Genomic DNA, 26966 nt, shown 5'->3' with positions numbered 1-26966 from the left:
AAATTGGGTCGTGTTAATGTGTTGTATCTTGGTCATAAAAAAAATGGAAAAGTGTTTGTTGGTTTAATTAATTTGCCACCAGAGAGATCTTCCTCTACCGGTTTAAATACTACTTATAGGAAAAAATGACATTAGGGAAAAATATTTGTTTTTATGTCCCCTACAACCCCCCAGAGTTTGTCGGTTTAAATACTTTTCACCCTGTATGGTGTCTCATTTCACTGTCCTATATACCTACTTATGTGGCTGCCTTTACGTACGATGGGTATTTGAAAAGCAGGAGCAGCGACGTCTGGGTCAACAGCGACCCGCATGCGGCTGCTGTTAGATCGCAACGACAATGGTTCACCGTTAACGTGTGGGCGGAAACACTTCCGGAACTGCTGGACAATCTACCGCTTACTGTGCACAGAGGCCTCTTGTTCCAACATGGTGAGTCCCCAGCACACTACAGTGCCCATGTGCGATAACAGCTACTTGTCCGTTTTGGGGAGAAATTATGGGACTACGAGAACCTATTGCGTCACAAAGCGTTCTTCTGACTCGACTGCCCCTTGATTGCTTTATTTGCGGACATATCAAGAGTACTGTTTGTTACTAGACCTAAGCTGATCCCCGAATCACTGATTCATTCCACCAAATCTGACAGTATCCTTGCATGCTCTCCGGAGTTGCACGAGAAGGTGTACAAGTATGTATTGACGCATTGGGCATATTTAACTGTTCGTGCAAATTACTGACAGAACATTCCAAACGTAATACTCTGATCTACGATCCCTCAAAACTTCTCGCAGAGTTTCTGGAAGATCCTGTATACTTGGCAGTGAAGTTTGCTCAAATCAATTACACTGAAGCGCCAGAGGAACTGGTATACGCACACGTATTCAGATGCAGAGATAGGTAAAAAGGCAGAAAACGGCGCTTCGGTCAGCAACGCCTATATAATACAGTGTCTGGTGCAGTTGTTAGATCAGTTACTGCTGCTACAATGGCAGTGAGGCGTAGCGCCATATAACGATCCTGCCTTGGAGGCGGTTAAGTGGGAGATGTGTCTCACAGCTGGACAGTGACAGATGGTGACGCGAGACTGGACGCACACGTAGTTTATGTATCAGCCGATAGAGGACAGTATTGGATAGGAGACTGATTTAGTTTCGATTGTGCCCACTACAGTGCACTAAAGTAATAGGTCTTTCGTAAATTGTTCTAGTATTTTCATAAAGCGTCATTATGTCTTGTGTATGTAAAATGTTATAGATGTGTTTTAGCAGTATGAATGATGCGTGAGTGTGGTTTAAGGATAATATGAAGATAATTGTTTAAAGAGTTATGTAGTAGAATTTAGTTTGGGAACATTTCGAAGTAGTATGGATATGGACACAGGAGATTTTGGCAGAATAGATTTGTGAAGTAAGTTTATGGTAAAGTGAAAGTTAATTCAGGTATAAATAATAATAGTAAATAACTTCATGCATAAACAAAAACCTCAGCATATTAGATAATTACGACAGTAAAGTGTAGTCGTTAGGTTTACTATTTTGCGATTGGTTATTGATGGAAAGCGCGGACTGACGCGGGAGAATGTTGTTTTGCTATTGGCTGTTGAGTAAACTGACCAATGGTACAGCAGTATTCTTCGCACGCCTTTCTCTGCTGGTAGAGAAGACATAGTGTGGTGTCACCGCCAGACACCACACTTGCTAGGTGGTAGCCTTTAAATCGGCCGCGGTCCGTTAGTATACGTCGGACCCGCGTGTCGCCACTGTGATTGCAGACCGAGCGCCGCCACACGGCAGGTCTAGAGAGACGTCCTAGCACTCGCCCCAGTTGTACAGTCGACTTTGCTAGGAAAGGTTCACTGACAAATACGCTCATTTGCCGAGACGATAGTTAGCATAGCCTTCAGCTACGTCATCTGCTGCGACCTAGCAAGGCGCCATTACCAGTTATATTGAGCTTATTATTAATGTACCGTCAAGAGCGATGTACACCAATTGTGGATTAACGTTAAGTATTACATCAACTACGTACTTTATTTGCTACTAAAAATTTCCTTAACTGTTCCAGACCTCACGCCAGCCTGCGTGAGCTGAAACGCGTGTATTTCGGCCTCCTCTAGCAACACGGTGTTGGCTCTTCTGCCAACACTTCACATAGTATTCCAGGGAAGAGCCGGAGCCTTGCTATGAGACAGTTCGCACGTGTGTAGTAGTAGTTCCGATGGAAACGATAAGTTGCCCGATCTAGCAGTGTTTAATACATCAAAAGTGTGGTAAAGTGACGGCAGAATTATTCCGATGGGCGTGTAGAAGTTTCGGAATTTTTAAGTCAATTTTGTGACGAGAAAAGACTTGTATTCCTGAGTGGCGTATTGAGCAGGTCGCTGGCTAAAAACTGACTGCATTTGGTACTGACAGACCTAATATTTGGCCAGCATTCTCTATCAAAAACGATCAGTATTTTTGTAGCTATTACGTTTTCGGGAAATGCAACACCATAAACTTGCTAACGTGAGTGAAATGGATTGAGAGTGACTGTGTTAAGACTAGCACGGGCTTGGCAGTGATACTTGTTCACCTAAGCTTCAGAATATATTGAGGACAAAATTTCCAAACGTTCATTTCGTGTGAAAACTTTCTCCCGAAACGTAGATTAGTGACTTAAATTGCAGCCTGGTTCCCGTCGCAGTACAGCAGGTTTCGCTCGGCTTCCCTACTGATGATCTGCTGAGATCGTGTTCACAGGTAGGTGCAAGTCCGTCGTAAGAATGGACGGAACGAACCGCGCCACAGCAGCAGGTTATCAAGATTTAAGTGAGTTCGAACCTAGTGTTCTAGTGAGCGCACGAGCTATCGGACTGCTTCTCCGAGTTAGCGATGAAGTGGGAATTTTCCCAGGCGACCATTTCACGAGTGTACCTTGAGTACCAGGAATCCGATAAAACAAATCTCCGACATCGCTGTGGTCGGAAGAAGATCCTGTAAGAACGGGACCAACGACGACTGAAGAGAATCGTTCAACGTGACAAAAGAGTAACACTTCCGCAAATTGCTGCAGTTTTCAATACTGGACGATCAACAAGTGTCAACGTGCGAACCATTCAACGAAATCTAGTCGATATGGACTTTCGGAGCGGAAGGCAAAGTCGTCCTTACACAGCAGATATTCAGGCATGAATTTCACTTGTTGACACTCTTTCCGCAATCAAGAACCGCACTACCTCTCTCTGTTCTCTTTCCCGGCCTCCATAGTGAAGTCTGACGCACATGCGACTATCTCACGGCGAACATGTCTAACAGGCAAGGATTTGACTGCACGACACAAAGCTTTACGCTTCACCTCGGCCCGTCAACATTGATATAGGACTGTTAAAGACTGGATACATGTTGCCTGGTCGGATTAGTCTCGCTTCAAATTGTAACAAGCGGATGGACGTCTACGGATATGGAGACAAGCTCATGACTCCAAGGACTCTGCACATCAGCAAGAGACTGGAGGCTCTGTAACTGTGTGGGGCTTATGCAATTGGAGTGATATGGGACCTCTGATATGTCTAGATACGACTGGCAGATCACACGTATGTAAGCATCCTGTCTGATCACGTCCATCCATTCGTGTTCATTGTGCATTCCGATGGACTTGGGCAATTGCAGAACGACAATGCGACACCCCACACGTCCTGAAAAGCTACAGAGCGGCTCCAGGGACGTTCTTCTGAGTTCAAACACTTCCGCTGGCCACCAAACTCCGCAGACATGTTCATTAGTTAGATGCCTTGCTACGTGCTGTTCAGAAGAGATCTTCACCCCCCCCCCCCCCCCCGTACTCTTATGGATTTATGGGTTGTCCTGCAGGATTCATGGTGTAAATTCCCTGCAACACTACTTCAGACATTAGTCTGAGTTCATGCCACGTCGTGTTGCGGCACTTCTGCGTGCTTACGTGGACTCTACACAATATTAGGTAGGTGGACCAGTTTCTTTGGCTCTTCAGTGTACATCACATGTAACTGTTCATATTAGGCTGAAATGATTGTGTGTGTGTGTGTGTGTGTGTGTGTGTGTGTGTGTGTGTGTGTGTGTGTGTGTGTAATATGGGTTATTACACGATAGCGATCTCAACCATTTGGAAATGTTGAAGTGCTTTGCGTCGTCTTGTTATGCACATTCGGTCTCTAATTTGTGCCAAATTTGGAAGCGGCGGCTTTGTGCGCTTTTTGAAACACTTCCATGGTTTAGAATCGTTTTATTTTGTTGATTGGTGTCTTGATGTACTTTCTGTTGTTTGAAGGGTTACTATTTTCAGTGCAGTAAGGGATTTTATTAATATAATTATGTATTCTCCAATGAAAATAAGAATTTATCATTAAGTTTTATTATGAGTCAATAAATATTTTGAAGTGTCAGTATTTATTTACACTCCATTAAAATTATTCATACATTAAATCTTTGGCTTTGCAGTACCAAAAGCACTGCTCACAACTACTTTGCAAATAAGCGATAATACAGTGACAGAGTAAAACTTGTTGCTGGCGACAGAAAACGCCGAAAGTATGGAGTAGGGATGTGGGTCGGTGCTTTGATAGCTCAATCGGTAAGATTAATGCAGACTACAGGGATGGCTGGGCTCCTGTATGATTGTCACTCTAGCATAAATTTTTATCTAATGGTAACATTACAGGTACCTTCCACTGCAGAGCGTAAGTATTTCTTTTAAATTAATACACTATTCAGCTTCCGATGATAATGAGGGAACACATGAAGTGGTTGCTTTCTGATAATGGACAGGTGGAAAATGGAAGAGTTCCATCACTTCAAATTGAAAAAAAAAAAAAAAAAAGTAGCGTAACGTGAAGGTATGCGTGACCTACACTCAAGTACTGTCACTACCGTGGCAAGAGCCATGTTTTGTACTGGAGATTAAGAGTGACGTGACAGTTCAGCTGTCAAAGGATTGTTCAAATAGAAGATTTTTGTGAGGAGTGATAACGTGTAGCACTCCCCGGTCAATTGTTTTTCTCGCTGTTCTTATTAGCAGAAGTAGTCATAGGATGTGACATCTGGGATAAGGGGAGGGGATGAGTGACATGCTTGCAAGGCGGAAAGAATGGTTAGATTACTAGCAAAATAGTAGTTAGATTCAGGATTTTGTTCACCGATGCAATTAGGAACTTTAACACTATAGAGATTTATATCGTCAAGTTATTCGCCTTATTTCGCAGCTAGACAGTATAATTTTGAGTTAGCTATCTGCAGCCAAATTACGGCGGACAGCTCCTGAGAAGTGCAGAGATCTGACAGGACGGAGGCCTCGCACCATTCACGTACATGTTGCTAGGTGAAGGCCGCGTGTCAACAGAGGGGCGGCCGCGGAGAAAGCGGCTGGGGATCTAAGTGACCCGCCCGAGGCCAGGTTATCGCTCCTAGATCTGTCTGTCTGAGGCGCGCCGCTGCCTCAGAGGGTGCCGGAGAGGGGGTAGCGCGGAGTGGGCCGCACGACGCTGCCCCAGAAGAGCGGCACGCCGGAGCGCCGGTGCTGCAGCACGAAGAGGAAGGGCCGGTCCACGACGAACTTGTAGCTGCTGCCGGAGCGCGACGCCGTCGCCACCGTCGCGGCCGCCGCCTCCGTGCCGGACTCGGTGATGTCCATCACCACGCGGTGCACCACGTCGCTCACGTACAGGGGCACCGTCCTGCAAGAAGGTTACACAGTGGAGGAGGAGGCAGCCACATTACCGTAACGCGACACAAGCAGGTCAGAGGAGTCGAGGCGAGAGGAAGCATGCGATGGGGACAAATTAACAAGAGGAAGGAATAGAGGGAGTATGAGAAGGGACAAGCGAGGGGAAAGGAGGAGGATGTTGTTGTTGTTGTCTTCAGTCCTGAGACTGGTTGGATGCAGCTCTCCATGCTACTCTATCCTGCGCAAGCTGCTTCATCTCCCAGTACCTACTGCAACCTATATCCTTCTGAATCTGCTTAGTGTATTCATCTCGTGGTCTCCCTCTATAATTTTTACCCCCCACACTGCCCTCCAATGCTAAATTTGTGATCCCTTGATGCCTCTGAAGATGTCCTACCAACAGGTCCCTTCATCTTGCCAAGTTGTGCCACAAACTCCTCTTCTCCCCAATTCTATTCAATAACTCCTTATTAGTTATGTGATCTACCCATCTAATCTTCAGCATTCTTCTGTAGCACCACATTTCGAAAGCTTCCATTCTATTCTTGTCCAAACTACTTATCGTCCATGTTTCACTTCCATACATGGCTACACTCCATACAAATACTTTCAGAAACGAGTTCTTGACAAATCAATACTGGATGTCAACAAATTTCTCTTCTTCAGAAACGCTTTTCATGCCATTGCCGGTCTGCATTTTATATCCTCTCTACTTCGACCATCATCAGTTATTTTGCTCCCCAAACAGCAAAACTCTTTTACTACTTTATGTGTCTCATTTCCTAACCTAATTCCCGCAGCATCACCAGACTTAATTCGACTACATTCCATTATCCTCGTTTTGCTTTTGTTGATGTTCATCTTATATCCTCCTTTTAAGACACTGTCCATTCCATTCAACTGCTGCTTTTCCAAGTCCTTTGCTGTCTTGGACAGAATTACAATGTCATCGGCGAACCTCAAAGCTTTTATTTCTTCTCCATGGATTTTAATACCTATTCCGAATTTTTCTTTTGTTTCCTTCACTGCTTGCTCAATATACAGAGTGAATAACATCGGGGAGAGGCTACAACCCTGTCTCTCTCCCTTCCCAACCACTGCTTCCCTTTCATCCCCCTCAACTCTTGTAACTGCCATCTGGTTTCCTTACAAATTGTAAACAGCCTTTCGCTCCCTGTATTTTACCCCTGCCACCTTTAGAATTTGAAAGAGTATTCCAGTTAACGTTTCAAAACCTTTCTCTAAGTCTACAAATGCTACAAACGTATGTTTGCCTTTCATTGATCTTTCTTCTAAGGTAAGTCGTAAGGTCAGTATTGCCTCACGTGTTCCAACATATCTACGGAATCCAAACTGATCTTCCCCGATGTCGGCTTCTACTAGTTTTTCCATTTGTCTGTAAAGAATCCGCATTAGTATTTTGCTGCCGTGACTTATTAAACTGATAGTTCGGTAATTTTGACATCTGTCAAAACCTGCTTTCTTTGGGACTGGAATTGTTATATTCTTCTTGATGTCTGAGGGTATTTCGCCTGTCTCTTACATCTTGCTCACGAGATGCTAGATGTTTTGTCAGGACTGGCTTTCCCAAGACCTTCAGTAGTTCTAATGGAATGTTGTCTACTCCCGGGGCCTTGTTTCGACTTAGGCCTTTCAGTGCTGTATCAGACTCTTCATGCAGTATTGTATCTTCCATTTCGTCTTCATCTACATTCTCTTCCATTCCCAGAATATTGTCCTTAAGTAAGTCTCCCTTGTATAGACCCTCTATATACTACTTCCACCTTTCTGCTTTCCCTTCTTTGCTTAGAACGGGGTTTCCATCTGAGCTCTTGAGAAGGAACGTTGAAACCGGTAGGCAGAGAAGAGGAAGCTAACAAGTGACACGCAAGTGGAAAATGAGTCGCTCTAGCTGATATTAATCATTTTGATTTGCAACTCCTGGTGTTGGCCGTGTTTGCAATTAAAATTTTTGGATGTGAGGTCCGCCACTTACGCAAAACGACGTTTCTTCTCAGTACCCAAACAAGTTTCCGCACCGCTGTGCCATCAGTGGGTTTTAGTTTTTATCTATTCTGTAATGTGAACATTTTTGTTAAATGATCATAAAATTATGTGGATGTTTAGTTCAATAGTTTCTTTTTGTAAATACCTTTTACGTTTGGTGTGCATGAATTTTCCCGATCACTTGGGTGTTAATTACTATTTAAGCTTGTCATCTGCAACCAAACCATGTTTATGAGACAGTTTTATCTTTGAGTTAACCTATTTTCTAGAATATAATTTAGTTTATCGCGATGTTTTCGCACCTATATTCGTTTTACTTACGTTTTCGTGTGGCAAGTAAAAACGAATAAAGGCACGAAAACATCGCGACAAATTAAATTACATTCTAGAAAATAGGTTAACTCCCAGCAAAAAACTGTCTCATCAACATTGTTTGGTTGCAGATGACAAGCTACCTGTAGTAATTAACACTCAAGTGATCGGGAAAGTTCATGCATACCAATCGTAAAAGGTATTTACAAAAGGAAACTATTGTTTGAACTAAACATCTACATAATTTTATAATCATTTAACAAAAATGTTGATATTGCAGAATAAATTAAAACGAAAACTCACTGATGATGGCACAGTTGTGCCGAAACGTGTTTGGGTACTGAGAAGAAACGGTGTTTTGCTTAACTTGCGGACCTCACATCCAACGTTCTAGATAACTTTGTGCAGAAACGCATGGTCATTCTTAGTGCTGAGCGATTCCACCTCCTTTGTTCCGAAGGGGCGCCGCCTCAGCCTCCAGTCGCTTACTGAGCCGCGCTTCGAATGTCTAATCCAGCCTGGCGGCCCTACTCAGTGACGTTCAGTCGCTCTGCTGGTCAGTTCTATATTTGAGGCTACAGAGCATTTGAGTTACTGCAACCGAGCCCCAGTCCAATTCTGTAAGCTGTTCGGTAGCGAGTCGGTACTGAGGCGGGCCCCTGCCGTGTCGGCATCTCTCCACGCTGCAGCCAGTCTAAGACAAGTTACCGAACTGCTTGCATGCTCACCCGACAACTGGGTACCCGAATGGTGCACCATAGTGCGCACCGCGCCCTACAACCGAAGTAACCAGCCGAATACTACGACACGCTGTTCCCATTATTGTTTCCCAAAAGTGTGTTTACACTGAGTAGTGTAGGTCATATAAGATAAAAGTGGAAATGGTGGAAGAAAATGAGAAGGTTATTGCCTTGACATGACAGTGATATGGCTCCACTTATTGCCATTCTGTGTGTGTTGATTACAAGTTCTACGTATATTTCAAACATCTACATCTACATGGATACTCTGCAAATCATATTTAAGTGCCTGGCAGAGGGTTCGTTGAACCACTTTCAAAATTCTCTATTATTCCGATCTTGTATAGCGCGAGGAAAGAATGAACATCTGTATCTTTCCGTACGAGCTCTGATCTCCCTTATTTTATCGTGGTGATCGTTCCTCCGTATGTAGGTCGGTGTCAACAAAAACATTTCGCATTCGGAGGAGAAAGTTGGTGATTGCAATTTCGTGAGAAGATTCCTTCCCAACGAAAAGCGCCTTTCTTTTAACGATTTCCAGCCCAAATCCACTATCATTTCTGTGACACACTCTCCCATATTTCGCGATAATACAAAACGTGCTGCCTTTCATTGAAGTTTTTCGATGTACTCCGTCAGTCCTATCTGGTAAGGATCCCACACCGCGCAGCAGTATTCTAACAGATGACTGACAATCATAGCGTAGGCAGTCTACTTAGTAGGTCTGTTACATTTTCCAAGTGTCCTGCCAATAAAACGCCGTCTTTGGTTGGTTTCCCCACAACATTTTCTGTGTGTTCATACCAATTTAAGTTGTTCGTAATTTTAATACCTAGGTATTTAGTTGAATTTAAGGTTTTTAGATTAGTTCGATTTATCGTGTAAACGAATTTTAACGTGTTCTTTTTAGCACTCATGTGGCTGACCTCACTTTTCGTTATTTAAGGTCAACTGCCACTTTTCGCACCATTCACATCTTTTTCTAAATCTTTTTGCAGTTTGTTTTGATCTTCTGATGACTTTATTAATCGATAAACGACAGCATCATCTGCAAACAACCGAAGACGGCTGCTCAGATTGTCTCCCAAATCGTTTATATAGATAAGGAACAGCAAAGGGCCTGTAACACTACCTTGGGGAACACCAGAAATCACTTTTGTTTTACTCGACTTCTTTCCGTCTGTTACTACGAACCGTGACCTCTCCGACAGGAAATCACAAATCCAGTCACATAACAGAGACGATATTCCATAAGCACGCAATTTCACTACAAGCCGCTTGTGTGGTGCATTGTCAAAAGCCTTCAGGAAATCCAGAAGTACGGAATCGATCTGAAATCTTTTGCAATAGCACTCAACACTTCATGTTAATAAAGAGATAGTTGTGTTTCACAGGAACGATGTTTTCTAAACCCCATGTTGAGTGTGTCAATAGACAGTTTTCTTCAGGGATGCAGTGAGGTGCTTTATTATCGACTGGTATGAGCCAGTAAGGCCTTCCTCAGAATAACTTAAAAATTAGACGAGGTTCAACTTAATTAGTCATTTCAGGAGGAAATACAGAAGCGTCCGATCTTACCCGTCGGCTTTGACCCATGACGTCACAAATACCGCGGAAACGACTATAAACAATTCCAATATGGCGGATATAAAAACATCGCATACGTATTGTAAACACTGAAATACACAAGTTTCACAAAAAGCCTAATGACTGTAACGGGACAAGCGTGGGAAATTAGGGGTTTTTGGGTGCGGAGAAACTAAATATACAGAAATGTAGCCACCGACCGCCATTCAAAACCACGCAAAACAACGAAATAAATCAACATCACAAAACTGACCAAATACCAAAAAACACATTCCTATCCATAATCGGACACTTCCCTTAACCTATATAGCTCAACAGAACCTACCGATCACATCCCCCAATAGAAGACTAAGAAACGAAAGCTTCCCTTACACCTACATACATCGGCACTTATGCAGTTTAGCAGGTACGGAAAAAATTTTTCATTTTTTTTCAAAATTTGATCATCATGTGTCGTTATGCGGTGGGGGGAGTCTGCAGTGCCCCCCCATCCCCCCACAGGCTTCATTAGTGTCAAATCAATATTTTCGAATCATAGGCGGCCGCTGCCGCGGCCGCATTCCAAAAAAAAAACTCCCAACCTAACCTCAAGTGGGCTACGCTACAGATCAATATGTTCATCAAATTGCTTCATATTACGTATACATGTTCATTAGTGTCAAATCAATATTTTCGAATCATAGGCGGCCGCTGCCGCGGCCGCATTCCAAAAAAAAAACTCCCAACCTAACCTCAAGTGGGCTACGCTACAGATCAATATGTTCATCAAATTGCTTCATATTACGTATACATGTTCATTAGTGTCAAATCAATATTTTCGAATCATAGGCGGCCGCTGCCGCGGCCGCATTCCAAAAAAAAACTCCCAACCTAACCTCGTATTCAGGGCTACGCTACAGATCAATGTGTAGGTCCCTTACGTCACGGGTCAAAGCCGACGCGTGAGATCGGATGTTTCCAACCTATACCCAATACACAAAACATACATAAATAACCAAAAAAAAACGGAACTTACCTCAAAAAAGTTCCAGCTCCACAAACTAGATTGGCCACCACAATCACACACAAATGCACACACACACACACACACACACACACACACACACACACACACACACACACACACACATACAAAAACACACACACACACACACACACCAACGAAAAAATACTGAACTAAAATAAAAACCCAACCCACCCAAACGTCAACCCCCTCCCCCACAACTCCAAAATACAACACACAAACACTATACAACAAAATAAACCACCCACCCACCTACCCAGCCCACCCTAACTAACCACTTTCGGTCTATACATTTTACCCACAGCCCTTAAAAAAACCCGAAGATTGCAATAGCCCTCTGGGACACTCTTCCGCCAACAGTACTCATCTAAATGAGACTGAAGGTTGGAAGAGCGCCTCTTCCCCCTCCCAAGAACTGACTTAACCGCTCCCCACATCCCCTCAATTGTGTTAGTGCAAGCCCCAGTATCATAATTCTTAAACTCTAGACTGTGGTTCACTACTAAATGATTAAATCCCCTCTCACCCAACCCCCTATATGAAGAAAACGCATCTGAAACTACTGTGGACCCCGGCTCTACATACTCCTCAATTAACCCCACTAATTCAGGCTTCGACCTCCCCTCCACAACCCTAAAAACACATTCAGTACCCCCACCCCCCTGAACAACAGCCCCCCACACCCAAAGACCAGCCACAGACTTCCCCCTCCCATACTTCCTTTTACCAAACTGCGACTCATCCACCTCCACAAGCACCCCATGCCCACCCAACTTACCCCTGTACTTAATAAATTCGGAACACACCTCACGACAAAAGGAATACCAGTCTAAAACAGTCCTCTCACTCACACCAGTCTCAAACGCGCAAAAACTCTGCCCGCAACTATAACAAAAATAATACGTAATAAGCACAATCTCACGCATGGCCAATCTAGACTTCTCGAACCAGGTACCACGCCTTACAGAACGCCATACGCCATCTTTCCGGCAACACCACATGTATCCGTCCCTGGTCCGAGAGTCCGGAACTTTAACCAATTTCATAGGTTCACCGCACACACCGCACTTCACGACCTCGGCAATTAAGCCAAATAGCTGAAGAAATTTAATCAGCTCTAAAGCTGTCTCCCCCATCATCGCCCTCAACCGAACACTGTTAAGGCGGTCTTTCATATCCATTCCTGAACAAAAAACCACAACCAAATACACTCAATAACAAACTCACCCGACGTACAGCAATGAGCATTAAATTAACCATTAACTCACTAATAGAAATTCCGCTTCAAATCCAACACCTGAGCAACAGAAAACTGACCCCACCACACGAAACAAACGAAACAAACGAAAACCATGAACACACCACCAGAGAGCACGACAAACAAAAACAAGACATCTACAAACACGCCACAATCGCAAATCAAACTCCGCGCCGTAATGACGTCACACACCACAACACGCTTACGTCACGGGTCAAAGCCGACGGGTAAGATCGGACGCTTCTGTTGACCCTTTCAGGATTTGCTAAATAAATATACCTTCACCTGCAAAGGGATGGTTGCAGTTCTGTGATCAGCTCCAATGTGCTACTGCATTTCCTGAACCACATAACAGGCTGCCTTCCTGCTGAGTCAGTACCTTGCCACAAAATTACTCTCAGGCACTTCAGAAGGGTTTGTATCACGCCACAGATTATGTTTGCAAATTGCTTGGCGCCGCATTTCCTCTAGCTGCCTCGCCCACCTTCGTTGCTCTTGCCTTCTCCTTAACATTGCCATGCTCACCATGTCCACTTCCACGATTCTCGGCTGAAATTCATACATAATGTTTATGAACTCACGTTCTACTTGGATGGGTTCCAGTGATTCTTCAATAAAACAATCACTACATCCAAAACAGAGAATCACTCAATCTTTTTAGTAACAAATCGTCACTGCAATTACAGCACACCGAAATGAACGAAGGACCCTACCGGCACCTCATCACTTCTCGGTACAGTAGACGAAAAAGCGGCAGGCAGACCGAGAGGCAACAGGCCCCAGCAGGCTACAGAATAGCAAGTTCGGCTACCAAACCGAAAATGACGGAACCGAACGGTATGGACGATACAGTAGCCATCCCCCTCAAGCGAGCGATTCCTCCAACTCAGGCAGTATCACGGCTTTGCTGTAGCCTTTGATTCACTTTTTTTATCGGCAATCTATTACGGTGGCGTCTCTTCGACTACTACATCAAATCATAGGTTATACCACCTTCACTCACTGTCTGATATTGCAGAGACCTCACTGCTTCTCTGGTCAGCCTGATCCCTGTGTTTCGTTCATCTGATTAATGTTGCGTTGTTTTTCAAGTTGCCATTTGATTATTACTACAGCTGTTATTCTGGTTTTGATCATGGTTATTACTGTGACTTTTGTTACTACAGTTCTTAAGAAAAGAGAGAATACTGGAAAGTTCATTTTCAGTGACAGGTGGTAGATAAAGTACTGCTATGCAAACAATTTGATGAAAACCCCCAATGTTATAAAAAAATGCTTACATTCAGACTAAGGTAACAACCTCTCCTGATATGAGTAATTTTGGAAGTCACGCCATGAGATAGCTACCTAAAGCTCAGACTTTACTGTTAAAACCTTTTTCAGGTCCATATATATTTGCAAAGGAACATTTCCTTCAATGGAGTACATTAAATCCACTCAGCTTAAGTGGTGCACTCAGTCATCGGAACCTTAAAATCGTTTTGGTGCAGTGCATGTTAAATCTACATTGCAGAACTTGTCAAGATAAATAAATCTAATCTAAAAAGTTGCATATCTGAATGTAAGTACGGCAGTTTGAGACAAATAAGTGAATAAAAATCAAAGTTTTAGTAATTTATTCTTACGACCTTTACGCATACAGAATAGGTAGAGCTCAGGGTTCATGACGACAGACAGTCGTTCCTTCAGGTTGCTATCATCTTACTCTGTCTTCCTCGGTATACTGCGGGAAGGAGTGGTTCACACGCTGGCTGCACTGCAAGAAACTATTCTGTTAAAAATCACGCATCTCGCAGCCTCATTCGTTACTTTTATGACGAACTGTCTGCCATTTCGCTAATGGCCATAGTTATGGCGATATTTCTATTTTAAGTATATACTGTGCGAAATTCGGATACTTTGCCACGAAAAACCGGGGTAGCTATGAATTTCCATTTGGTGCATATTAAACCATATAATGCTGCGTACAAAATGGCGCTAACAAATGGAATGTTTGTTTGAAGTGGAGACAGGATCTCTATCGATCGCGAGTTTCGAGAAAATCTATTGTATGTAGTGTACTGACGTCCGATCGTGCATGCAACTGGTATAGTGCAAGTGAAGTATTCGTAACAGCTCCAGTATCTCATGGTTCTGAGATATCGAAATGAATTTTTGGCAAATGTTATAATGCAAAGCGGAGGGTATTTTGCCTTGTAGCTAAATGCAAAACTTTATTGCGATATACAGTACGAGTGACTACATATTTTTTCAGTGAAATAGTGTGTGTCAAGTGCTACCATTGCTGAAGAAATGAGTATTAGTATGGATATGTAATAACACAAGTGTAGGAATCATATGTTTATTTTTATAATGAGTGTGAGCTTTTCATAAGCTATTCACCTTACATGTCCGCAATTTATCACCAATAGACCGTTTCAGGATTCTGTTGCAATTGCAGCTGCATTATCATGTCAGTGAAGTAAAAGTGTGTAAACTTCGCTGTGATTTTGGGAAATAAGCTAATTTCGACAGGCAAAAACAAGAAAGGAAAAATGATGAACAAGACAAACGAAAGGAGGTTGTTCCAATTGTTTGAATTTCAGCGTAATCCTGAACCCATTGTGTTGATAATAAGCGGTTGACCTGTCGAATTATTGGTCGCGCTGACGTAACCCCTCCAAAACTGTTGCTTGCAGACACTCTAACTGTACATTACACGTTCTGTGTGATAGGCGTTTGTGTGGGGCTTTTCCTGTAGAGCTACACCTTCCCGCCGCTCTGTCCCGTCCGCAAGGGAACCCCACCAATACCGTTATAGCCTCCCCTAACCCTTCGTCTGTGCAGTTGGGAGCAGTAATATTGCACGCACTTTACCAAATAAAGCCCCACGGTGTTACTTCAAGTAGGCACTGACCTACGATTTCAGAGCCGTGTGTGGAAGGAATCTGCCATAACCTTGTGAAATGAATGATCCCATTATTAGCGTGATTTGGAGATTCCAGATAAAATAGAAATTATAATAGCTGTGTAGGGATTTTAATATTCTTCCTACTGTATAGTCCAGTGTTCTAATCAGAATTTTGATGTTTTTACAAATTGACTCTAAAAACTTCACTGTGCGATAGCAATGGTACAGTGCCACAAAAGCGGGGTTACTAAATACGGTTTTCCGAAATGCTTTCATCTAGGAAGACGAAGAAAATGTTCCTGAATTCGATGTAAGAACAGCTGCAAACGTAGATGACTTGGGATTAGATATCTTGGGTGTAGCAAAGCAACTAGAGCACTTAATAAAACCGAGTCTCATGGGCCAGAATGTGTACCAGTTATGGTTCAAATGGCTCTGAGCACTATGGGACTCAAGTGCTGAGGTCATTAGTCCCCTAGAACTTAGAACTAGTTAAACCTAACTAACCTAAGGACATCACAAACATCCATGCCCGAGGCAGGATTCGAACCTGCGACCGTAGCGGTCTTGCGGTTCCAGACTGCAGCGCGTTTAACCGCACGGCCACTTCGGCCGGCTACCAGTTATGTTCCTGAGTAACTGATACGTAAGTTAATAGCTACTTATTTAGCAGTATGGATATGTAATAACACAAGTGAAGGAATTATATGTTTATTTTTATAATGAGGGTGGGCTGTTGATAAGCTATTCACCTTACGTGTGCTCACTCAACAAAAGACCCGTACCTAAACTGCACAGATCACACCAATGCTCAAGAGAAGAAACAGGAGTAATCCATTTAATTTCAGACTTGTCAATGACGTCATTGGTTTGCAGTAGGATTTTGGAACGTATGTTTTGTTCCAACATTATTAATCACCTCTAAGGAAACTATGTATTGACATACAGCGAGGATTCAGAAAAGGTCGTTCTTGTGAAACACAACTAGCTCTTTACTCTCCGGAATTAATGAGAGCTATCGACAGGGGGCTGTCAAATTAATCCCATATTTCTAGGTTTCCATAAGGCATTTGATACCGTACCTCAGAGGCAGGGTACAAAGAAATTGCGTGCCTATGGAGTATTGTCTCGGGTTATGCGAGTAGATTCACGATTTCGTCTCAGAAAGATCACAGTTCTTAGTAACTGGCGGAAGGTCATGCAGGGAAACTAAGTGATATCCGGTGTTCTCCAAGAAAGTGTTAAATGACCTCCAGTGCACCTGATCGACACACACGACTTAGGAGACAATCTGAGCAGCCCTCACATTGTTTGCAGATATCATTTACCCTCTTCTAAGAATATCACATGTTCAAAAGACCACTGTCAGGGTGTTACCGTGTGTTATTGCATCCTTACCAGACAGAATTGAATGACGACATAAAAAAAATGTTCGAAGGAGGACACCTCTTTTCGTATTGTCGCGGAAACGGATGTTAGACGTGAGTTGGGTGGCAGCCATTAAAGCAAACGCATTTTTCGTCGCAACAGGATGTTTTCACGAAATTTCTCCTCCGAATGTGGAAATATTCTGCCGACTCCAACCTACGTACAGACAAATGATCGCCGCAATGAAGTAAGAGTCATCAGAGCTCTCGTGGAAAAATTTAAATTCCATAAGTCGTGACATGGTCGTGGATTGAAACGTGGTCCAGGACGTGTATAATGAATTCCTTTTATTTCTGCCAATGATCACAAAACTTTTGGTCCTTAGAGTACCGTTTTCGGCCAGCGATAGGGTTAGAGATTATATATATATATATATATATATATATATATATATATATATATATATATATATATATATATATAATAATATAATAAAGCTATAGCAGCATCGGCACAATATATACACAAAATCAGCTTCTTATCGTGGAATATATGGTGTAAACTAGGTTACAGTTCTAGCTGCCGTACTGTCTCCATCGCTGTTACTCTTAACAGTAGGCACATGACTGCCTGAACTGTGACCTGCTTCACACCATATTTTAAATCCGTGCGACGATAATAAGCTGATTTTGTGTGTATTTGGTGACGATGCCACTACGGGTTTATTCTATTAGTACAACGTATAAAACAGACCTGAAGATGGTCATTGTTGACCGATACCTGTAGTCTGGGGACCAAACGTTTTGTGATCATTGGCGGAAATAAAAGCAGTATTGAAGTGTTCTTTTATCCTGTACTCTGTTCGAAAGTGGTAAGGTAGGGAAGTAGTGTTAAAGTGGATCGATGAACCTTCTGGCAGGAATGTAAGTGCGAACTGCGGAGTAATCGTGTAGATGTAGACTAGTCCAGTTTTAGTCACAGTGTTTGGAAATTCTAAAAATGTTATAGCAAAGGTCTCCTACATTCATCATGCAGAGGAACATCTGGTAATAAATATACTTGCAACCAGTCTGTATGACCCGCAAGTCTTGCTCTTTATCTCTCAATACAAATGATGTGCTCGAATTAACCAATTCAGCGCATTCAGGTATTTTATCAACAGTTTATTACAAGACACATTAAGAGCTTGAACTGTCTTTAAAAGATCCCGTAGATGTATGAGGACGCACAATACCCAAGTGCACTGTCAAAATTACAGCTTTTCAAGTCCGAGCAAGAGCTTACAATGATATTTACGAGAGAACCAACGAAAGATATGGACCACGCCCTTAACAATTATGACTATATACAAAGACACGAAATTTTTACGAAGTACGATGTGTGTATAGTATTTGGGTTCACAGGAAGTGAGAGGTTGGCAGAAAATGTGCCGAGCCATATTTGTCCTCTTCATTTGATAATTAATCAATGAGAGAGATGCGATACAGGATAGAAGGGAATGCAGATGGTTAAATCTTCTAGGGTGTTAGGCTGCATCGTGTTCAATTTCTTCTTCCATATTCAGCGTTTCGACCTACCTGCACTGATCTTCTGGTGCTACTGGTTAGCTCAACATTGTTCAGTGTTTAGGCTCTAGAAGAATCTGAAAAAGGCCCAGTAGAGAGTTCTGAGCGTTAATTATGCAAGACAAAATTGAAAGGGGCATGGCGCACCGTAACACCCTTGAAGATTTTTACGTTCTATCTTAATAACCACGAAAGACAGCAGACTTAATAGTGGAGGTAATGAACAGGTAGTATACAACAGATTGTGGCAGTTTGGTGTTGGACGTATACAGAGATGGTTTCATATTTCGTACACAGAAATGAGCAATGCCAACACAGTTGGAAAATGGGTCTTTGCTCACCTATTGGGGCTGAGGATGCCAGACAGATCTGCTTTGGAAGCGTCGAACATGTCCGTGACTCCGGCGGCGACAAGGGCGTCGTTGAGGTTGAAGGAAGCTTCGAGTTTCATGCGAGGGACGTAGAAGGGCAGTTCGCTCCAGTCTGCCGAGTCCAGCAGCTGGATCAGCGCCGCTGGAGACAGCTGTTGCTCCAGCCGCGAGAGGCCGGACACACCAGGCTTGTCGGGGAGCACCAGGAACAGCGCGAAGTCCTCGTCCTTGTACGGCAGACCCAGCACCTGCGGGACAAAGGTCACGGTCACGAGGGACTGCGCTCGCCGTGACGCAGCCGCACGCGCCGGTACGCTCGTCCGAGGCCGTCTGGAGCTAACTTCAGACGAGCTGCTCACAGTGGTCACACAGACGCAAAAGAAAGCTTGTAGTCATCAGGCATTTTAAGGGGGGTGAAGCAGAGAAGGCGTAACTATAACATTTCCTGAAAATGTATTTACAACATTTCTTAAGCTAGTTCTCAATGAGTGGTTTAACCCTTTCGTGGGCAAAATTATTGAGCAGTTTTTTTAGTGAATGGGGAGTAGATAGTAGTTAACAGATAGGTATATTTATCGTACAGAATATCAGATTTGCTCCAACTGTGAAAGTGAGGTCACACAACAAGGTGGGAAGTATTCTTCACACTGCCCTTCCTTGGAGTTAAATGACAAAAACAACTTTTTCAATATACGTCATATTTATTTGATAAATTTACTTCTCTTATTACAATGATTGTTCAAATTACTTGCCATGAAATTTTCTGAAACATGGGTCTATGCAAAGTGGTATTTGACAATATGTACAAACACAGCGAGTGCTCTTTTCCGCAGCTTTGGTACTACAATGACGGCACGTCCAGTAGGTTTCCCCTAAATGGGTTGATGCTCCCCTACAGACACATGACGAAAATCTTCAGGTACTTTACCCCTTTTTGCCAGAAAGACAGGTTTTTGTCCACGCCTTTCTTGGGATGAGAAGCCAGCGATCAGTTGTCTGGCTAGATGGATCCTATATGTGAGCTGATCATGCTGTCCACTTTCTCTTTTCCTTATTTTCCACAGGATAAAACTGTTCACTGCAGCAACGTCCACCAGGTAATAAAATATTCTGTGCCACCATTTTACAGAACATACGCGAATAGCATACCTTTCTCGTAATTGATCAAACTAAACGACACCACCCATTATTTTGTTGTATTCTGCCACAAATTCAGGGCAAGAAATCTCTGTACTAGTACCATCCTTGTTTTTCCTTTTCACTTTGGCTGTTTCTCATGGGTCATGAATTGAGGACAGGGAAGTGACTCGACGGTTATCCGTCCATGTTACTGCAGAAATGGCTCCTTTTGCTTCAAACTGGAATTCTCCTCGTTCCAATTTTATGTTTTCCTCCATAAATTTGGGTAAATCAAAAGTATGTACTTTATACTATAGCTTTGAGGAAAAAAAACAATCACAAAATGTCACGCAAACAGCACTGATAGGCTCCTCTACAGAGCAACACTCAGCTATACAATGCCTCTGCGCGAAGGTACAGCAAAAACGGCGGGAACTTCCGATTGGAAGTAGTACCCTATACTGTTCACTAGGTGGTAGCACCGTACAGAGGTGGCAACTGTGAATCCCACGGGACTAGGAGCGAGTTCATTGTAGTGGAGAGCAGGTTTCCCACGGCTCACGAAAGGGTTAAGAGCACTTTTCAGTTAGTTCACAGTAAATCTGCGAAGCGCTGTTCACGTAGGACAGTCAATCTGTTAATTACGCCTATATTACAACGAAAATATCAGCTTATCCACTCCTGTTGAGAAACCGCTATGAAGAAAACTGAACAGAAACGCATGTCAAAACATTTGTCACTGACTTCGACGACAGTATACCAAAACTACGATAATCATTCCGCAATATTTAGACGATTCACGTAGTTTCTGGAGGCTAATTTCAGATTGCTCTCTGCTAACGTAAACTCGCTACTTACGCACGCCATGTTGCAGTAAGAAAACTAGCTAAAGAAAACATTGTTTTCAAAATATGGGATTTTTTTTTATAAATTGAGGCTGACATACCAGGAAATACAAAACGCTAAATTAAAGATCCATAATGGTCGTCTTAAGGTATTGAAGCTCTTCTATCCATCAAGAGACTGGATTTGATATCTGGTTCTTTCATCATGAAAGTACTCCAGCACAACGGTCGCAAAGTGTACTGACTAAGTATCTGCAGTAATGAGATCAGATCAGCGTCAGAAGTAACATCAGGGTAGGAGACCACGGATTAACCTAGGTTAAAGAATTCTGCTACCATTGGAGCAAAATATCTGACGACGCACGAAGTGACGGGGACATAAAAATCAGACCATCACTGGCAGACAAGGCGCTCCTGGCAAAAGTAAGTCTAATAGTATTGAACATCGATCTTAATTTGAGAAAGAAATTTTTAAGAGTGCCCGTTTAGAGCCAACATTTAATTGAGGACGTAGGTTGCAAGTGCTACTTTAAGATGAAGAGATGGGTAGAAGGGAAGAATTCTTGTCGGGTCGCCTCGAACCAGGTAAAAGACTGATGACAAATATATTGAAAACAACTCGAATGACTTCGGTTAGTCTAAGTAGTTCTGTAGGCAACAGTCTTAGCGATTTTGAACACAGTTCTAATTAAAAATTAAACTGAGACATGCATAATGTCAGGCTCAATAACATTTTCTTTTTCAACGGGTCAAATACAACTCTTGAACTGACATTACTCACCGCGTGGTTACTACGTGTTCCTTACACTGAGAGAACTTGCCAGAAATTACACTTGTCTGAGTAAGATGAGAGAGCACATTTATCCCAAAGCAGTTGACGCGGCGGAAAGGTACTTACAACCTCTTCCTGTGATGATGCGAAAGCGTGGCGCTGTCTGACGTGGAACCCTAGCTTGGTGGCTCTTCAGACAAAGATGTCGACATAAGCGGAAAATAAAGCCACACCTCAACTTCATGCGAGTAGTGGGGAGGGTTCATGATGTCAACCTGGCACCAAATTCCAGCACGACTCATCCTAGTGCCACCGTCGACAAGTCGCACAATGGGAAGGTCGCCAGGCTACTCCTTAGCCACATTTCAGTCCTCTTGACGCCTCTGCGGTAGACGTCAGAAACGCCACAAGGTCCGTAGAAATCACAGTGTGGTTATGGGTGGCTGAGAAAACACCCAACTTTCAGAATCGCCACAAGCCCTCATGAGATTACGTAAAGAGCGTCAACTAAACCAACCGTTTCATTGGGGCGTTTATTCTCTCACATTTGGCGGCCGAAAACATTTGTCACCGCGATGAGCAACAAGACTTTGGTTGGTTGGCTGGTTTATAAGATGGGGGAGGGACCGAACTGCTTCGGTCATCGGTCCCTTGTTCCGATTAAAATAATTCCACAAGGTTGGGAGTAAAATAATCAAGAACTAAAAAAAGAATGACAGAAGGGCAACAAACATTAAAATGGACAAAATCCGACAAGTAAACCACAGAGACACGCAAGAAACATGAAGAGATCAAAACAAGAGAGCAGATTACCATGGCTGGCTGACCATGTGTTGCAGGGTGGGTGACCATGGCTGGCTGACCATGTGTTGCAGGGTGGGTGACCTTGCCCAACAGCTGGAGAATGACAAGTGTAGATCCACATCGACGAAGGATGCGAGAGGTCTCAGTGCATGATGGACTCTATGCACCATGTAAGGCGCCCTTCCCAAAGATTTTGAAAAACGGGAGGTCAAACCCTACAGGGGACCGTCACATGAAGGCCGAAACGTGAGAGACTCCTTTTAGTCGCCTCTCACGACAGGCAGGAATACCTCAGGCCTATTCTAACCTCCAGACCCGCAGGGGGAAACAAGACTGTTGACAGCCTTTGACACTGCTGACACCTCTTGACCCTTATAAACCTTCGCTAAGTCAATTGTAGGGCCCCAAACACAATGAGCGTGATAACATCGGTTTGGAATGCAGCATGACGGCTATTTTTGGTTTCATGTACACTTTAGATACATTAGGGATCGTTGAAAACTATTCGACGAAATTCGAACGTGATACAGAGCAGCAAAGTTTACTCGTGCATTTTCAGCCCACTTGTTTCGCATCCTGCTGTGACGTGATCACCGACGATACGATATTAACACATGCGTGAATAAAACGACAAGGGTCCCTGTAAGAAACCCAGTGCGGCAAAAGCCTCGGTGGCACCCACAAACCTCTACTGAGAATTTTAAAAAGTATGCCTTTACACAGACTACCTGTGAAGCAGTCCTAGGCTCCCTCATGTTGGAATAGGGGTGTCAAGGGGTTGCCAGCTTGCAGGTGCCAAAGTCTACTTCTCAGGTTGTCTCCGTGAAGGTTTATTTCTAAAACACACAGTGAAGACTTGTAGGCGCCACAGAGGGTTGTGCCTTAGTGGCTGTCTTAGGGGCCCCTTTGTCGTTTTATTTACAGATGTGTCATGTTGCACACTCAATGATTACGCCACGGGAGGCTGTGGAGATGCGGGCTGAAATTCATGAACACCATTTGCTGCTTCGTATCAAGTTCGAACTTCGTCAAATGGTATTGGACGATCCCAGTATTTCGGACCTGTAAATGAAAGCAAAAACTGCAGTCTAACTGCACTCCAAATGGGTGCGATTACGCTCAGCGGGGATGCAGCCGTACAATGTCTTTAACGAAGGCCTGAAACGTCCTCAAAAACGCGCTGCGAGTTGTCCTACCGCTAAATTTAAGAATTAACGCCCCAAGGAAAGGAGTCGTTTTGTGACGCTCTTTACATATCCTGAGGCCTCTTCCTGTCGATTCTAAGCGCCGGTGTGTCTGAAAAGTTTTTCTCCACCACTCTTAATAAACCCGTGTGATCTCAACGCTGGTCATCGGGGTTCTTAACTCCATGACAGAGACATCAAGAGAAGGGGTGCGACGTGCGTAAGAGGCGGTCTGACAAACTTCCCACCGTTTGACATGTCCACGGTGGCGCTGGGAGAATTATTGTGAAATTTGGTTTCAGTATGGCATCAGTAGTAGTAGTAGTAGTAGTAGTAGTAGTAGTTTTCAGTCCAGAGACTGGTTTGCTGCAGCTCATGATACTCTATCCTGTGCAAGCTGCTTCATCTCCGAGAAACTACTGCAACCCACGCCCTTCTGAATCAGTGTATTCATCTCTTTGTCTCCCTCTACGATTTTTACCCTCCACGCTTCCCTCCAGTACTGAACTGGCGAGCCCTTCATGCCTCAGAACATGTGCTACCGACCGATCCCTTCTTATAGTCAAGTTGTGCCACAAATTCCTCTTCTCCCAATTCTGTTCAGTACTTCCTCATTAGTTATGTGATCTACCCACCTCATCTTCAGCATTCTTCTGTAGCAGCACATTTCGAAAGCTTCTATTCTCTTGTCTGAACTATTTATCGTCCATGTTTCACTTCCATACATGGCTACACTCCATACAAATTCTTTCTGAAAAGACTTCCTGACAAATCTATACTCGATGTTAACAAATTTCTCTTTTTCAGAAGCACTTTCCTTGCCATTGCCAGTCTACATTTTATGTCTCCTCTATTTCAACCATAATCAGTTATTTTGGTCTCCAAAACAGCAAAGCTCATTTACTACTTTAAGTGTCTCATTTCCTAATCTAATTCCTCAGCACCACCTGATTAAATTCGACTGCATTCCATTATCCTTGTTTTGTTTTTGTTGATACTTCAACGAATTGTGTCATGAAAAATGTCAATTTGATACTTCAAGCTGTTTCAAACTTTACGCGGTTATATGAAGGCGTGTAGCAATTCCTTCTCTGCAGCACAATGCAGATTACGTTATGGAGAACTCTTATCGGAAGCCAGAGAACCAGTGGCGACCTACAAAGAATGCCGTTAAGTTAAATAGGTTCTATAATTTCTTTCTCAAGGCTAATGGAGCCATGAAGTTGAGAAATCGGCTCTGCAATTTCTTTCTCACTGCACTGTCTTTACAGAACAAAGTATACTTATGAACTACAATTCGAAAGGATCTGATATTGCCTCATATCCAGTCGATCAATAACATGGTTTGCTGACAAGGTTCGTGGTAAACCACCTTACGTGTTTCTATTTCGTTCTAGTGATACCGACTGTTTGCCTAAGTTTCTGCTTTAGTTGTACGATTGTGTGTACCCAGCAAACGATCGTAGTCCGACATTTAACTTGTTGGTCTTGTTGAGAAATATCCCTCTTCTCACGGTCACAGTACCGCTGAATACAGCAACACGGTAACTGAAGATGGAGTTTAGATAGAACTACGAGTGAAATGTCGCCCTGCACAATAATCGGAATAATAATGTAGCTATGAAATTTCATTTGCAATACTACCCTACGTTTTATCTTTAGCGTTCCTGTCGCTATATCCAGCACTGAAGACTGGAGATAGTATGACACGGGATATGAACAAATCTGAAGTTTTAGGGAGGCAGAATGCGAGTTGCTACGGTATTATCAGCCGTTCAACACACCATGACCACGTGGTCTCACTGTGAGTCGAAGCTGCTGCTCTGGTACTGACATTTCCAGCATGTGGAGGATTTGTCACAGACCTGGAACAGTAGTTACGAACTATTGCGTACATAGCAAGACGACACCATTACAATTCCTGCTGCCGGATGTTTAAAACCAATCAACAATTGCAATGCGGATAACTAACGCTACATGTTTTTCCAAGTTTGTCACGAATTGGTAACTGGGAGGATTGAATTAATCCACGTTTCCACAGAACACTCAATTCATCATACCGGTTGTTGATTCATTTACAGATAGGTATACCCTCAACGAACAGTGCCATGGAATGTAAATACTGTTCTGAATTTTAGTGATTTGCTGTTTGTAGAGAATTTAGCATCTGATTTCTAGCTACCAATAACAGTCAAGTTGAGTAATGCTGTTAGAATACTGAGTGAGATTTTTATATTTCCGTAGGCGTGCCTTTTTATACTTCCTCTGTGGCGAAATACCACCGCACAGGGGAAAACTATGCTGCTAGATGTGATATTTCTCCAGCTAAGCCAATACTTGTTCCGGTAAGACCAAAATATGACGTTTTAGTGTAAACTAACGTAGGAAAAGCATTGTAAAACAGCGGCGTTTGATGTGACTGACCAGAGTTGTGCTGAATAGGCAGACGTAGATTACTTCTAGATCCAGTTGCTTGTCGAAACGTACCTGGCATCCGATTACTTCGTCATAGGCAAAGAGGGCGGATGACTCCTGGAACATCATGTCGACCTCGAACGCCTCCGTCTCGCTGACGGTGAAGCGCGCTCTGCGCGTGGCGTTGACCTTGAACTGCTCGTTCCAGGCGCCGTTGAAGTAGAGGGCGCTGGCCACGGCGAGAACGGTGTCCGCGCCTAGAGGCTGCTCCAGCATCCTGGGGATTTTGGAGCGCGTCTTGTCCGACACCCACTGGTTGATGGAGGTGGTCGCCTCTGTCGGGTGGCCGGCGAAGTCCACGGCGAGCACTTCCGAATTCAGGACGTTCCTCACGGTCTGCTCGTAGATGGGACTGAGAGAGACCCCCTTGTCCAGCACGACAGCGTTCGCCAAGCTTGCCGTCACCGCCTGCAGGGAAACCCACAATTTGCTTTAGAGAAACCGCGAACGTTCTGGAACTGAACAGTTTGTAATTATGCCAGAGCTCATGTTTACTATTTAAATCGGTGGACCGATGGAAAGAAGACCAGTATAACTGCCCACGTCGTGCTGTGCCGACTCCACTGTAGCTAGAATGGATTTTTAGTTTGTTTTATATGCCCGACTTCTAATTTCACCACCACAAGTCTCCAGGGTTGAGCAGTTATTGCCCGATGACGACACGCAATACAGTTTGTTAAAGCGGAGTTCGCCTTTATTAATTATGTTTTTAGATTTAATTTCCTTACTCGTACAGACTCTCAACGTTCCTTTGTTTAACAGCGCGTCGTCAAAATAAATATGAAATGCTAATGTCTTTGCAATACATAATGTCGACTATTGAGTTAAAGTTCGTACCTATTTTGCCATTTTAGAGAAGAGAAACCTTAAGCGCTTCTGCTTCGATAGTCTCAGTATCAAATGTTCACTAATTTCAATTTACTTCCTATCTCAGTTCAGTATCTAACACGAATTATATATCAG

The 26966-nt window shown here is 43.4% G+C and overlaps 1 protein-coding gene across 2 annotated transcripts in view; it reads right to left on the bottom strand.

Moving 5' to 3' along the window:
• Positions 1-4384: 4384 nt before the first annotated feature.
• Positions 4385-26966, bottom strand: part of LOC124594950 (leukocyte elastase inhibitor-like) — a 57044-nt gene continuing 34462 nt past the window's right edge. For both annotated transcript variants that reach the window (XM_047133460.1, XM_047133458.1), the window contains exons 3-5: positions 26016-26411; positions 18775-19052; positions 4385-5692 (exon numbers count right to left, since the gene is read on the bottom strand). In XM_047133460.1, the coding sequence (XP_046989416.1) occupies positions 5455-5692; positions 18775-19052; positions 26016-26411 (912 nt within the window). In that variant the 3' untranslated portion in view covers positions 4385-5454. The remainder of the gene's footprint in view (positions 5693-18774; positions 19053-26015; positions 26412-26966) is intronic.

The sequence above is a fragment of the Schistocerca americana genome, chromosome 2 (assembly GCF_021461395.2).
Source record: "Schistocerca americana isolate TAMUIC-IGC-003095 chromosome 2, iqSchAmer2.1, whole genome shotgun sequence".
Classification (NCBI taxonomy): Eukaryota; Metazoa; Arthropoda; class Insecta; order Orthoptera; family Acrididae; genus Schistocerca; species Schistocerca americana.
Note: the sequence above shows the minus strand (reverse complement) of the source record. Positions and strands in the feature narration are given on the sequence as shown.